This window comes from Meleagris gallopavo, chromosome 8 (assembly GCF_000146605.3).
Source record: "Meleagris gallopavo isolate NT-WF06-2002-E0010 breed Aviagen turkey brand Nicholas breeding stock chromosome 8, Turkey_5.1, whole genome shotgun sequence".
NCBI classification, from domain to species: Eukaryota; Metazoa; Chordata; class Aves; order Galliformes; family Phasianidae; genus Meleagris; species Meleagris gallopavo.
In genome coordinates this window covers 22679516-22690796 of record NC_015018.2, presented here as the reverse complement: position 1 = coordinate 22690796, position 11281 = coordinate 22679516, and the positions used below count along the sequence as shown (strand labels likewise).

At 53.0% G+C, this 11281-nt stretch overlaps 2 protein-coding genes across 3 annotated transcripts in view; both read right to left on the bottom strand.

Moving 5' to 3' along the window:
• WBP1L (WW domain binding protein 1 like) overlaps positions 1 to 5168 on the bottom strand; it is a 48345-nt gene extending 43177 nt beyond the window's left edge. The window contains exon 1 of one of the 2 annotated variants that reach the window (XM_019617766.2): positions 5063 to 5168. In XM_019617766.2, the coding sequence (XP_019473311.1) occupies positions 5063 to 5147 (85 nt within the window). In that variant the 5' untranslated portion in view covers positions 5148 to 5168. The remainder of the gene's footprint in view (positions 1 to 5062) is intronic. The other variant, XM_003208134.4, reaches the window with a different exon arrangement.
• Positions 5169 to 7390: 2222 nt separating this feature from the next.
• Positions 7391 to 11243, bottom strand: SFXN2 (sideroflexin 2). The gene is made up of 11 exons (XM_003208132.4): positions 10577 to 11243; positions 10149 to 10319; positions 9639 to 9737; positions 9424 to 9499; positions 9264 to 9349; positions 8877 to 8937; positions 8727 to 8793; positions 8557 to 8606; positions 8436 to 8485; positions 8198 to 8245; positions 7391 to 8084 (listed from the first exon to the last, which is right to left on the bottom strand). The coding sequence occupies exons 1-11, from the start codon at positions 10735 to 10737 to the stop codon at positions 7985 to 7987; spliced, it is 969 nt and encodes a 322-aa protein (XP_003208180.1). The 5' UTR covers positions 10738 to 11243; the 3' UTR covers positions 7391 to 7984.
• Between the last annotated feature and the right edge of the window lie 38 nt (positions 11244 to 11281).

Here is an 11281-nt window from a genome sequence, read left to right as displayed (position 1 = left end):
AAAAAAAGGTAATTCTGTAACCACTAGAATTCCTATCAGTTTGCTCCACGAGGCTGATTGACATTGCAGGCCAGCAAATCAAACTATCAAACTCCAAAGTGAAGCTTTTCCCAAAGCTAGGGTGCGCATCCAGTCCACTGACCACCAACTCACAGATTTCCCTGTACTCAATAAGCTAGCAAGATCAGGCACGTGATGGAGCTGTACGTGTCCCTGTTCATTGCAGGGGAGTGGGACCAGATGGCCTTTAAGGGTCCCAATTCTAAAGATTCTATGATAAAAACCACATCACCACTAGTGATGAACTTCCATCTTATAGCAATGCAAAAGAATAAAGAGGAACGAAGGGAGAATTTCTTCAGGTAAAAGCTTTCCTCTGCTTATCCTAAGGATTGTATCCATGATCCTCACAAGGGGCTCTCCAGCACTTCCCCAAACCCAACACCCCATGCCTTGTACATATTGGTTGTAGCTCACCATACCTGCCCACCTCTTTGCAGCCCACTAACATCAGGAGGTTGGCAGTACATTAAACGGCAGAAGTTTCCTGAAATCATCCTGAGGTTCCACGCTGCATGGTTGCTTTCTTCCAGCTTGGAAGCACAGACCAAAACCTGACCATCAGGTTGGCTGCATCACACAATTAGCACATTGCCTATTTATGAACAATTGCTCTTCCATGATTGTCTGTCACTGGTCTGGACTCAACGAAGTGTTTTGAGATGTCCCTGATATTCTGGGTCCTCACAGCCCCATCAGTAGTCCGCCCAGACTTCTGGGATTCATGAACCCACTAAAACAGATGCCAGACAGAAGCGTGTACAGCCATAAAGTCACTTGTTAAACACATTAACAAGGAGATTCTTATGCAGCTAACCAGGAAGGGTTCCCTAGCTACCTCTTACCTTGTCCCCCATAGAATAGGGCAGTGCGAGTCACAGGAACACCTCCAAACAAACCTGCATGCTGTCAGGAGACAGAACAAAGGGCCACCTGCAGCAATGCGTTACCAGCACTCCAGGATACGCCTGACAAGGACAGATCTGCACAGGCACAGCCAGGACCAAAGGGCACAGCACAGACTGTGGGACCGGTCTGTGGCACGATCTGTGTGCCAGACCGTGGGACTGAGGATGAGGCCAGAACATCAGCCCATCACTTTTGGCCTAAACAAAACACCCTGCTCTCGCCTAGGGCACACAGGACACTTTCGAACCAGGCCTTCCATCTGCTGCACAGCTGTAGAGATGCAAAGAGAAATTCTTACAGCACTGTGTGCGATCGTGAGGGCAGCTCACAAATGGAAGAATGTTAATCAGTGTGGAAGCATGCTATCCAGATGAGAAACTAAGCACACAGAGGTGTAACCACGGTGGTATGAGCAGCCCTTAATTCAATCTGCACAGTTATTTAGTGGCTCTGCTCTGAGTAAGTACAGGCCGTACTTTGATCTCTGCTGCCTCCTGCCAAAACTGGGGAAATCAGCAAGCCAAAAAGCAAGAGTCACAAAGATACTTCAGCAGGCAAAATACAGCTCTGGGGTTGTATAAGCAGTTCTTCTCTTGAAGGACCCACAGCATTTCAGGAGGCACCAAAGTGCTATTGCAACTAATTACCTATACATTAACTGAAAAAAGCTGGTGCTTTTGAGATGGGTCTCTCTTAGATGTGGATAACTGAAGCTTTGCTGCTCAAACACTGCCTGAAGTGATGCTCCTAAAGAGCCCCAAGTGCTGGCAGGTCTGGTCCAAGCCTGGTAACTTCATGTGCAGTCACAGCCAGCACAGCCCTGAGCACAAACACTGTACTAAAGGGGTGTCAGATGCACCAAGTCACGTCAGGCCTGTCCTTGACACAAGGCTCCTCTCTGCCACCCAGATGAATCATCTCTCAAGTCACAGCATTTCAAAAAACTCTTCAATTTGGAATGAAATGGGCCTTTAAGGAGATCGGTTTTTCTGTCAGATTTTGGCTCAAAACCATCTTATTAGAGAAAGACAGATTCCTCAGGCTTGCCACATAGTTAACATTCACTTAAATCTCTTGTTTTTAAAGAAAACAACAGTTGAGAAAACGATGTGATAATTAAGCTGCTTGCAGTGGGAAGCAGATGGCCAGTCAAATAACCTTTAGTCTGCCCTGTAGGGATGTACTGCAATAGAATCCGCAATAGAATAATGATTAATGCTCAAAGTTTAACACTACAAATTTGATCAAGCTTGTTTTTTAAAAGACATTTATTTTAAAAGACATTCTAATTCATTTCTTACTTCCCCACTTCCCTCTCCCTCACGCCGTGAGGACAGCTCACAGCTAATGCTATACAAGTGCAGCCATAACGGGGCAAGGCCAGATTTCTTTTTCCTGTGTTTACTCTGATCTTATTTTTGTTACACAACTGCAACATATCTTCCCTTAATCTGCAGATAAATGCTCCAATTCTTGTTAACGGAGCTTTGTTCTCCATGGTGAGCACACATGCAATGAGCAGCCACAGGGGCAGGTAAAGAACTTGGACTCAGGATTGGTCTGTGCTAATTATCTTCATTCTCCTCCACCTGCCTCCCAAAACAAGACTTCATTGAAAGAAAGGTCTTCTAAGATCCTCAGCAGCCTGGACTTATTTTAACCAGAAAAAATCAGACCCTCCTGCACAGTACACCGTGTTCTCAGCAATGTTTGCTCAGCGTGGCTAGGCTGCACAGCTCCACCTCCTGAATTATTTAGAGGACACATTTCCTGCAGCACCTCCCAGCCTCAGACCTCCAGCTCTGCAGGAGAGTATTCAGAGAAGCACAAATCCTGAACAAGCCCTCTCCAACAGCAGAAGCAAGCGGGGCGTTGCAGCTGTCTGAGATGGAGGTGGCAGCAGGCAGCAGTTACCATGGGCAGTGAGGGCAGCCATGGCCTGCAGAGACCAAGAGCTGAATGCTGTCAGAGGTCTAGCTAAAACCATAGGAACCCTTGGTGCAGAGATCTTCCCAGGCCAGCACTGCTCACCACTACAAGCCCATCACCTCCAAGGAAATCATACTCTACGGCAACATGAAAGCAGACAAAGTTTAGTTACATTCTCATTTCCCAGATCACACATTATTCAAATACATATATATACATATCCCACATTACTCAAAAACGACAGTTTTTGAGTGGGTTGCTGTCAATCTGTAGTATGCTGTGAGATAATACCAGCTCTTTGACAGACAGTCTAAGATCTAAAATAAACCACATTAGTTTTATATAGACAAACTATGAAAAGAAACGAGTAAGAGACACATCCATATCTAAATGCTCTAAAGAAAACACAGGCAGCCAAAGCTCTTCTCTCTCACCATCACGTACTGTACTATGCAAGACTTACTATTTTAGGACTTCTGGTGCACTGATTGGAGAGGATATCTACAAGTCAGATAAATGTATGAATACTTCCACACCCTTCTTTTTGCCTTCTTCCTTTTCTACTTCCATTTCCTTTCCTCTACCTGTTCCTTGACTAGTGCACAAGCTGTGCAGGGAGTGTCTTTCACAACTTTCAAGGCAGGTATAGTGATTTTATTAGCATTTATAGGGTTGAAGACTTTCGCAGCTTTTGTCTAGACAATCCTAGCACCTGGCTGCCGCTCATAGCTGGAACACCACAACACCTTGTGCCCACATACACATAGTTTGTAAATGTTGGTTTGGTGGTGGAGCAGAGCAAGCACTGGGACTTCCACCAGTTCAAGGCAGTTGAGACAACATGGAAAACACACGGTTCAGCACAACCTCGCAGCTCCCTACTGCAGCAAAGGCCAAATCACAGCAAGAAAATTTCGGACTGCACTACCAATTTCATGGTTGGACTAGATGATCTTATAGATCATTTCCAACCTTAATGCTTCTACAGTTCTAATTACAAAGTCCGTCTGGTACTCTCAGTGCCCTGAAAGAGCGAGATTTAAAACATCTGTAGTCAAACTCCTCGCCTCTCTGCTTGCAACAGAAGTCAGAAAGATTTTCAATGGGCGCCTTTTCCAGAAAGGACACTCCACACCAGTGTCCCAGAGAAACTACACACTGTGCAACCATAGCACCTGTGGTCTGCAGGCACGGATCTGTATCCATGAAGATTCAGGCCTTCAGTAAATTCCTTCACATAATCTGTGAAGGTTTAGATCTTCAACAGATACAAAATGCAGTTCCTGCCTCCTAAGCAGACAATCAAATCTGAAGGCATCCTGCTCAATTTATGTTGTGCAGAGAACGAAAAAGACATAATGACTCCATGAACAGCAGGTTCCAGGTTGTGCACGGGACACCTGGCCCAGCACAGTTGTCTATGAGCAATACTGAGCAAGGTGAAGGTCTATGGATTCTGCAAAGGGCAGTCTAAGAACACTGCTGGAGAATATCATAGCACAGGCACAATATTGAGTAAAGCGATGAAGAGCGAATGAACTTCTTCAGAGCCCTTTAGGCATGAAGAAGGCAATCAAAGCCTACAGAGACAAGGGCTGGTTCCCATCATCCTGGCTGAAACACTCTCCCTTCTTCCTTCCCATGAGGAACACGGTTTTGTGGGCATGGTGGTGACGGGCTGATGCGTTGGACTAGATGATCTTAGAGGCCTTTCCAACCTTAATGACTCTATGATTCCCCAACGCTGAGGCTCACCCCACACTTCCTACGCAACACCAACCTCCTTTGCCCGGGCAAGCCCCGCTCCCTGGGCCAGCCACCCCTGCCCTGTCACCTCCCCAGGTGACACCCGCACCTGCCACCGCCCCAGGCCGGTGCCCTCACCAGGGCTGCCCTTCCCCGCGAGGGCCGTTCCCTCCGCAGCCCCTCCTGCAGCCTACAGCAGTCCCGTCCCCACACTGCTCCTCCAGCCCCAGCACGGTCCCAAACCCCGCTCCCTGCACCCCCAGCCCTATTTCAGTCCCAGCCTCGGCAGACCCCCCAGACGCTGCCCCCAGCCCACAATTCGCCCGCTGACAACCTTCGCCCCTCGCAGCCAGCTGCCGCTCAGGACCCCCCAGCACACACTGAACCCTCCGACCGGCGCCCCCGGGCTGCCTCCTACCTGGGCGGGCTCCAAGCTGGCGGGCAGCCCCTCGGGCAGCGCCTGAACACATCAGGGCCATGGCGGCGCGAAACCTCCTCGCCATCCCCCCCCACCCCCCGCTCCCCGCCTCCCCAACCCGACTGCGGCCCGGGACGGGAGCCGAGGGGGCACCCCGCGCCTCGTCCCGCCCCATCTGATCGCTGATTGGGCAGACGGCGCGCGATTTGGACGGCTATTGGCTCGATACGCCATCGGGCAGAACGGGGAGGGGCGGAGTCTGTTTGCAGGGAGCTGCCATCTTGAGTGTGGCGCGGCGGAGAGGGGGCCCGGGGTAGTGTGATGGCCGCCATGTTGTGAGTGGCGGAATTGGCTGGAAGACAGGTGTGGGCGCTGCCCCTTGTGCCTGTGTCTCGACGTGGCTTGCAGCGGCTGTCTCAGGCCTGTCAGGGCCTCTCTGGTGGTCCTAGAGCGCCCGTCCCCATCTGCTGGCCATGTCTTGTGGTGGCTTTAAACCTTGCTCAACCTCTCTACAGTGCACTCAGAGAGCCCCAAAGCCAAGCAGCCCACCCAGGCCTGGGAGTTCACCAGAAAACGTGTAGGAAGGTGGCTAAAATGGCCGCAGCAGCAGCAGGCAGAAGCAGCGTGTGCTGTCAGCTGCTGCTGATGTCAACAACATGCTAACCCCACACCAGGCCCTGAGGATGGGCAAGCAGACTGCAAAGCCACTTCTTCCCCATCATGGTGCCAGGCTGCGGCACTGCTGTGCTCCCAGCCCTGCATGCTCCCAGTCAGCTGTACCCAACTGCCATGCTTGGGTCTCACCCAGCCAGAGCTGGGGGATGGTCCTCATCGTCCAAAATGCAGCAGTTGGGTGAGGGCTGCTGAGGCTGTTATAGGGAGCGACAGTGAGAGAGGAGTGGCACGTGGAATGGATGTCCCACCACCAATGTGTCCCAGCATAGCCATCCCCTGCCTGGGCTTATCCCAGGTGCAGGTGGCAGCACTTGGGGATCACTCACAGCTCGTGGGTAGCATGCAGGCTTTGTGCCATGCCAATCCCGGAGTGTCAGGCAGCCCCCACAGGGGATTGGCATGGTGATGCTTGTGAGATGCTCTGATAACATGCTCAGAAAAGAAAAATAATCAATTTAGCAGCTTATCTCCTGCCCCTGGGATTTTTCAATCAGGGCAATACTTGGGGCACACCTAACCCTGCATCCCTGCAAGCGTAGGCCAGCAGCAGTTAACCCACTGGGCACACACCCTGCGTGCTTAACCTGGGTTAAGCACCTCCAGCAGGACTTGAGCAAGGATCTGGGGCTGCTGATCATCCATCTAAAGAAATTTTGGTCTTCTGTGACTCACCAGCTCTGCTTGCAGACCAACAGAAAGTCTTTAGTCTGGTTGTTATTGAAAGAAGGTTGTAAACATGCTGCAGCACCAACATTTCAGCCATGCAGAGCTTCGATCCTTTTCCCATCCTGCCCTGAAATTAGAAGTAGGAAGGAGGCAAAACCCAGAGCATGGGACAAGCCCAGATTGGGAGTGACTCATCACTGGAGTGTAATTAACACCCGCAGCTCTTCACAAATAGGGCTGAGTCCGGCACTGACTTCTGCCAGTGAAGTTTCCTTCCTATTGCAGCAGTGCGATGCAGAGCCGATCTGGATGGAACCTGGCAGCACGGGGCCACACTGTCTGCAACCACCTGCCAGCCCTCCACATTGTTCCGGAGCTGTGAGTGGCAGAGATGGCACGAATCCTCCCGTAGACACTCCTGCTGCAGCTTAAAAACCTAGACACCCTGCTGTGCTGCTCTTGGACAGCATCAACCTGTGCAGGTCTGAAGAGGGAATCCATTGCTATGAGCTTGGTGGTTTCTGGCTTGAGGACAGTGCTGGTCAGCCTTGTACTCGTTCCAGCACAGACCAACCCTCTTCTTCTTGCCCAGTGCATCGTGTGAACCCATCCTGCTGCCCAGGACTAAGGGGAGAGGGCAGGAGATAGCAAGAGCTCTCCAAAGCTCTGTGGGACTTTGCATTACAAGCATCTCCGCATTCGCAAGCACGCTGGACGCTCCTTGGACCCAGCTCCATTCCAGGCTGCTGAATGTACCTTTCTGAATGTGCTCACAGAAACTTGGGGTGTAGGACAGGAGCAATCTCAATGTAGGAGTTCAGAGAGCAGTGATGTCTTCCTGTGGCACTCAACTCGAGAGACATGGTTTGTTTCAGGTGCAAGCAGAGAGCCCACACCTTTCCTTTTTCCAAGGCAGGTATGACCCATGTACCAGCCCCATCCAGGGAAGCAGGCACCCAAAGACCAGCCAAAAGCAAAGCCCACAGCTGTTTTAAAAATCACCATGTTTTATTTGCCAACCCCTATCTGTCATTTGCAGTGTGGTCTGTTTAAAGCCTGAGTTCAAAACCCAACGGCTTCGTGACCCTCTCTGTGTGAGGGGGGCCAGAATCAAGTGTTTCCCAAGTCCTTGGTCCCACCACAGGAACAGTGAGGCACAAAATGGCAAGGTGATGCCTGGCTGTCTTGCATGCTTAGTGCAGTGAGCTGATTGCAAAATTCAGAGCTTAAAAACAATCAGCTTTTTGTCTTTGGGATTGTGACAATCACAAAGTGAATAAAACCTGAACCTGAGAGCAAGGAAGGCACAGTCCTAAGCACTGGTCCCAGGACTTTGGTGTGCTCCCTTACACAGGGGACAGGTCCTTTCCCACTCACTGTGGGGCTCAGCTTTTGTAAAGAAGCCCCTGCAGCAGTTTAAGGCAGCAATGTGGTTTGGGGTGGGGAAATGGGAGATGATCCCAGTTCCACTCCCAGATTGGGTTAATGGGGGCCGCACCATGCATCCAAGCCCCACACTGGCACAGGGCTGGCAGTGGTGGGGAGCTGGAGGGGTTCAGTGGCTCCTGAGATAGTCTCTATTCACAGCCCTTTGTTAAAGTAGACAAATGGCACTTGGTCCCCATGCTTGGTCACGATGCTGTCCCGCAGCTCCGGCTCAAGGTCAGCCAGCGCAAGAGAGCTGTGGGGAGAGGGGACAGACACTGAGACCATCATCCTGTTCCTCTTGGGTGCCCATCAGGATGGGGAGTGAGGGAAGGAGAAAGGCTCCCATGGAAAGCCATGGATAGGTACCATCTCTGAGGGAACAGGGCACAGGCTGCCGGCACCATGAACAGCAGGCTGTGGGCAAAGGAGAGTGGGTGTTAGCGCTGGGGCTGCATCTCCCCAGCTGCAAGGTCCCAGCCCAGGACCCAATTTAACAGAGCTCAGGTTGGAAGGAAAGCAGTTTTGCCATTTCCGCTGGGTGGGGTCTTTTTCCAGAGTGACTTCAGGCATCCTCCGGAGCTATCTGGTTTTTTGAGATACTCACAACCCACCACACAGCAGGACCTGCAGCGGCGCGTGGAGAACCCGGATCCGCTGCAGGGGAAGAGCAGGGTCAGTCCCCAGCTGACTGCCACAATTCCATGCCCAGAGCAGCAGCAGCTCACCTGCATGAAGGGGAACTTCTCCAGCCGCTCCATGATGATGGGCAGAATGACTGCATGCGGGGAGAAGAGTGAGGGACCCCACCAGCCCATACAGCTCCATCAGCTCTGGCCAAGCTGAGAGCTGCAGGGTTGCAGTGTGGATCTGGCCCCCATCTTCATGCCGCACTCACTCATGCCTGGAGCTGCCATAGTGATCCTGGAGACCACAACCTGTGCAATGCCCTTCACCGCTGCTCTCTGCGAGCAAAAGTGGCTGCTCAGCCTTGCTGCTGTCCATGTGTCCCCATTCCCATGTCTGCTCTCCCTCCCAGAACACTCACCCTGGAGTGCCCAAGCTCATTGTTGTCCTCATCGGTCACTGAGATCCCATGGATGATCTCCCTGTGGGAACAGCAACACAGTGGCCCTGGGCTGTGCCACCCCTGAGCTGACGCTGCCATCTTCAGGGTATGGCTGACACAGGGACCCCCACCCCATGGAACACCCCAAAACTCTTTCAGTTCCAACAACCTTCCTGCAGCACCAGGACATCACAGACTCCAAAATTGACATCTTCACCCCAAACCCACCCTCCTGCTTTGTTTGATGCTGGGCCACCCCACCAGGGACGCTCTTCCAGATGAAGGGTTGTGATCACACAGATCCCATCCCACCTCCCCGGCCTCCCTCGGGGCTGGGGAGCAGAGGCAGACCCTAGGTGCACTCACTGTTGCCTCATCATTGGGATGTTCACGCAGTTGGCAGCAGCTACAGCTGCAAAAGGGACCCAGCGGGCGAGCAATGGAGGAGCACGCTGCAGGATGGAGGATGGGATCAGCAAGGGGATGGGATGTGGCCAGGTGCTGCTGCAACCCCATCCCTACATACCTTGGTGTAGAGGTTGAGTCCCACAGCAGTGGCCAAGGCTGTTGTGGTGGCCGTGACGTAAGCCACTCCTATTTGCCTGGTGATTTGCAACAAATGCATGGAAATATAAAATAAAAACGCTGCCTTTAACACAGAGATCCTGCTCCTTTGGTGCCTGTACATCCTTTTGGCAAATCCCACAGGCAACAGGGGTCCCATCCTGGGGGCACACTCACGCCAGAGAGATGGGGGATGCGGCGTTGCGGTTGGTGTAGTTGACGATGGCATTGAAGGATTGGTTCACCCACTGCCAGAACACCACGGCCGGCACTGTCCTGCAGAGGGAAAGGGCATGGAGAGTGCCCAGGGGCCATCAGGGGACAGACAAGATGCCCTCCATACCCTTGTCTTGGTGTCTGCTGGGGGAAACTGAGGCACTGCAGCCTGAGGTCAGGGAGTGCAGTAGGGGCAGGACTGGAAGATGAGTGTTTGAGAGGGTCCTGCAGACAGCACAGGAGGCAGCACAGCCCTGAGGGGTTTGGGATGGGGACAAGATCCAGGGCTGAGGTAGGTGTCTCACTGAGGTGAGTGATTGGAGCAGCAAGCACATGAGGACAGAGGTGTCTGAGGGTGACCCACTCTGGGCTCCTAGCATTGTCTCAGGGATACCAAGGAGAGACATTAGTGCCCCTGGAGAAGCTGAGGGCTGTCCAGGCTGTGTCCCAACTTGTGTCCCCAGCTCTTACCGGTAGAACTGCAGCATGCAGCCAGTGAGGGCCATGCCACCTGGCACCTGGAAGGACATCCTGCCAATGAGGTTCATCTTCTCACCGCTGTCGGGGTGGAAGGCCGAGTCGTACAGCTTCTTGGCATACAGCAGCTGCTCCTGGCTGCTCCCCGGCGGCACCATCCCAGCCCTGCAAGCCCAGAGCCGCAGGAGCTCAGCCATGATAGCTCAGGGCTCCCAAAAACCCAATAAACATCCACAAAACCACCTCTGACGGATCATAGAATCATTTGAGTTAGAAGGGCCCCTTAAAGGTCATCTAGTCCAACTCCCCTGCAATGAAGAGAATCTACAGCTCAATCAGAGTGCTCAGATGCTGCACCAGCACATAGGCAAGGTAACAGGCACACCTCCAGCACCGCGCCGGTGCCACCAGCACACGCTCACCTGCAGCCTGCCACCATGGCCTGCGCCCGGTCCAGCTCCCGCTCCGGCACCAGCACGGTGCGCGGGTCAGTGATGTTGAAGAAGTGCCACAGCCGCCCCATGAAGGTGCTCTGGTCCCAGCGTGGGGCGTCGATGTCGAAGCCGAGGGGCACAGCAGCCATTTCGGAATAGTGCGTTGCCGTGGAGCGTTGCACCGGGTGAACTGCTGCGGGTTTATATTTAACGTCTGGGTTGGACTTTCAGCAGCCTCGTACACAAGGCACTGCTGCCGCCGGCCTCCAACGGTGCTGCTGCAATGCACTGCATTCTCCCTGCATGGGGCAGCCCTCAGTGGGTCTGCATCACACTGCCCTGCAAGTGCTTCTCTCTGGGTCACTTCACGGCATACCCTCCACGTGCATATTCATCCCCGCGGCACTGCACTATGCTCCGTATCCCTGCAGCACTGCAGGTCACTGGTAGTACACTACACCCTTCCATGCCCACACTACAAGCCCTAGAGCACCGTCTGCACCTCTCGTGGCATCGCACCCTCCGGTGCCCGCACTGCACAGCCCTACAGCTCACAGCATAATGCACACCCCCACGGCACTGCACTGCACTGCACCCCGACCACTGCACACACCCCCACGGCATGCTCCATCTTACGCTACCCTGCACCCCATCCAGCACTGCATGCTTCCAATGGTGCTACGTCGCACTCCC

Coding starts and splice junctions, on each gene's coding strand:
- SFXN2 (XM_003208132.4), bottom strand. CDS start 10,737: ATGGCTGCTGTGCCCCTCGGCTTCGACATCGACGCCCCACGCTGGGAC. Junction 9,738..10,148: donor TGCATGCTGCAGTTCTACCG/GTAAGAGCTGGG, acceptor TTCCCTCTGCAG/GACAGTGCCGGCCGTGGTGT. Junction 8,085..8,197: donor GCCCTGTTCCCTCAGAGATG/GTACCTATCCAT, acceptor CTCTCCCCACAG/CTCTCTTGCGCTGGCTGACC.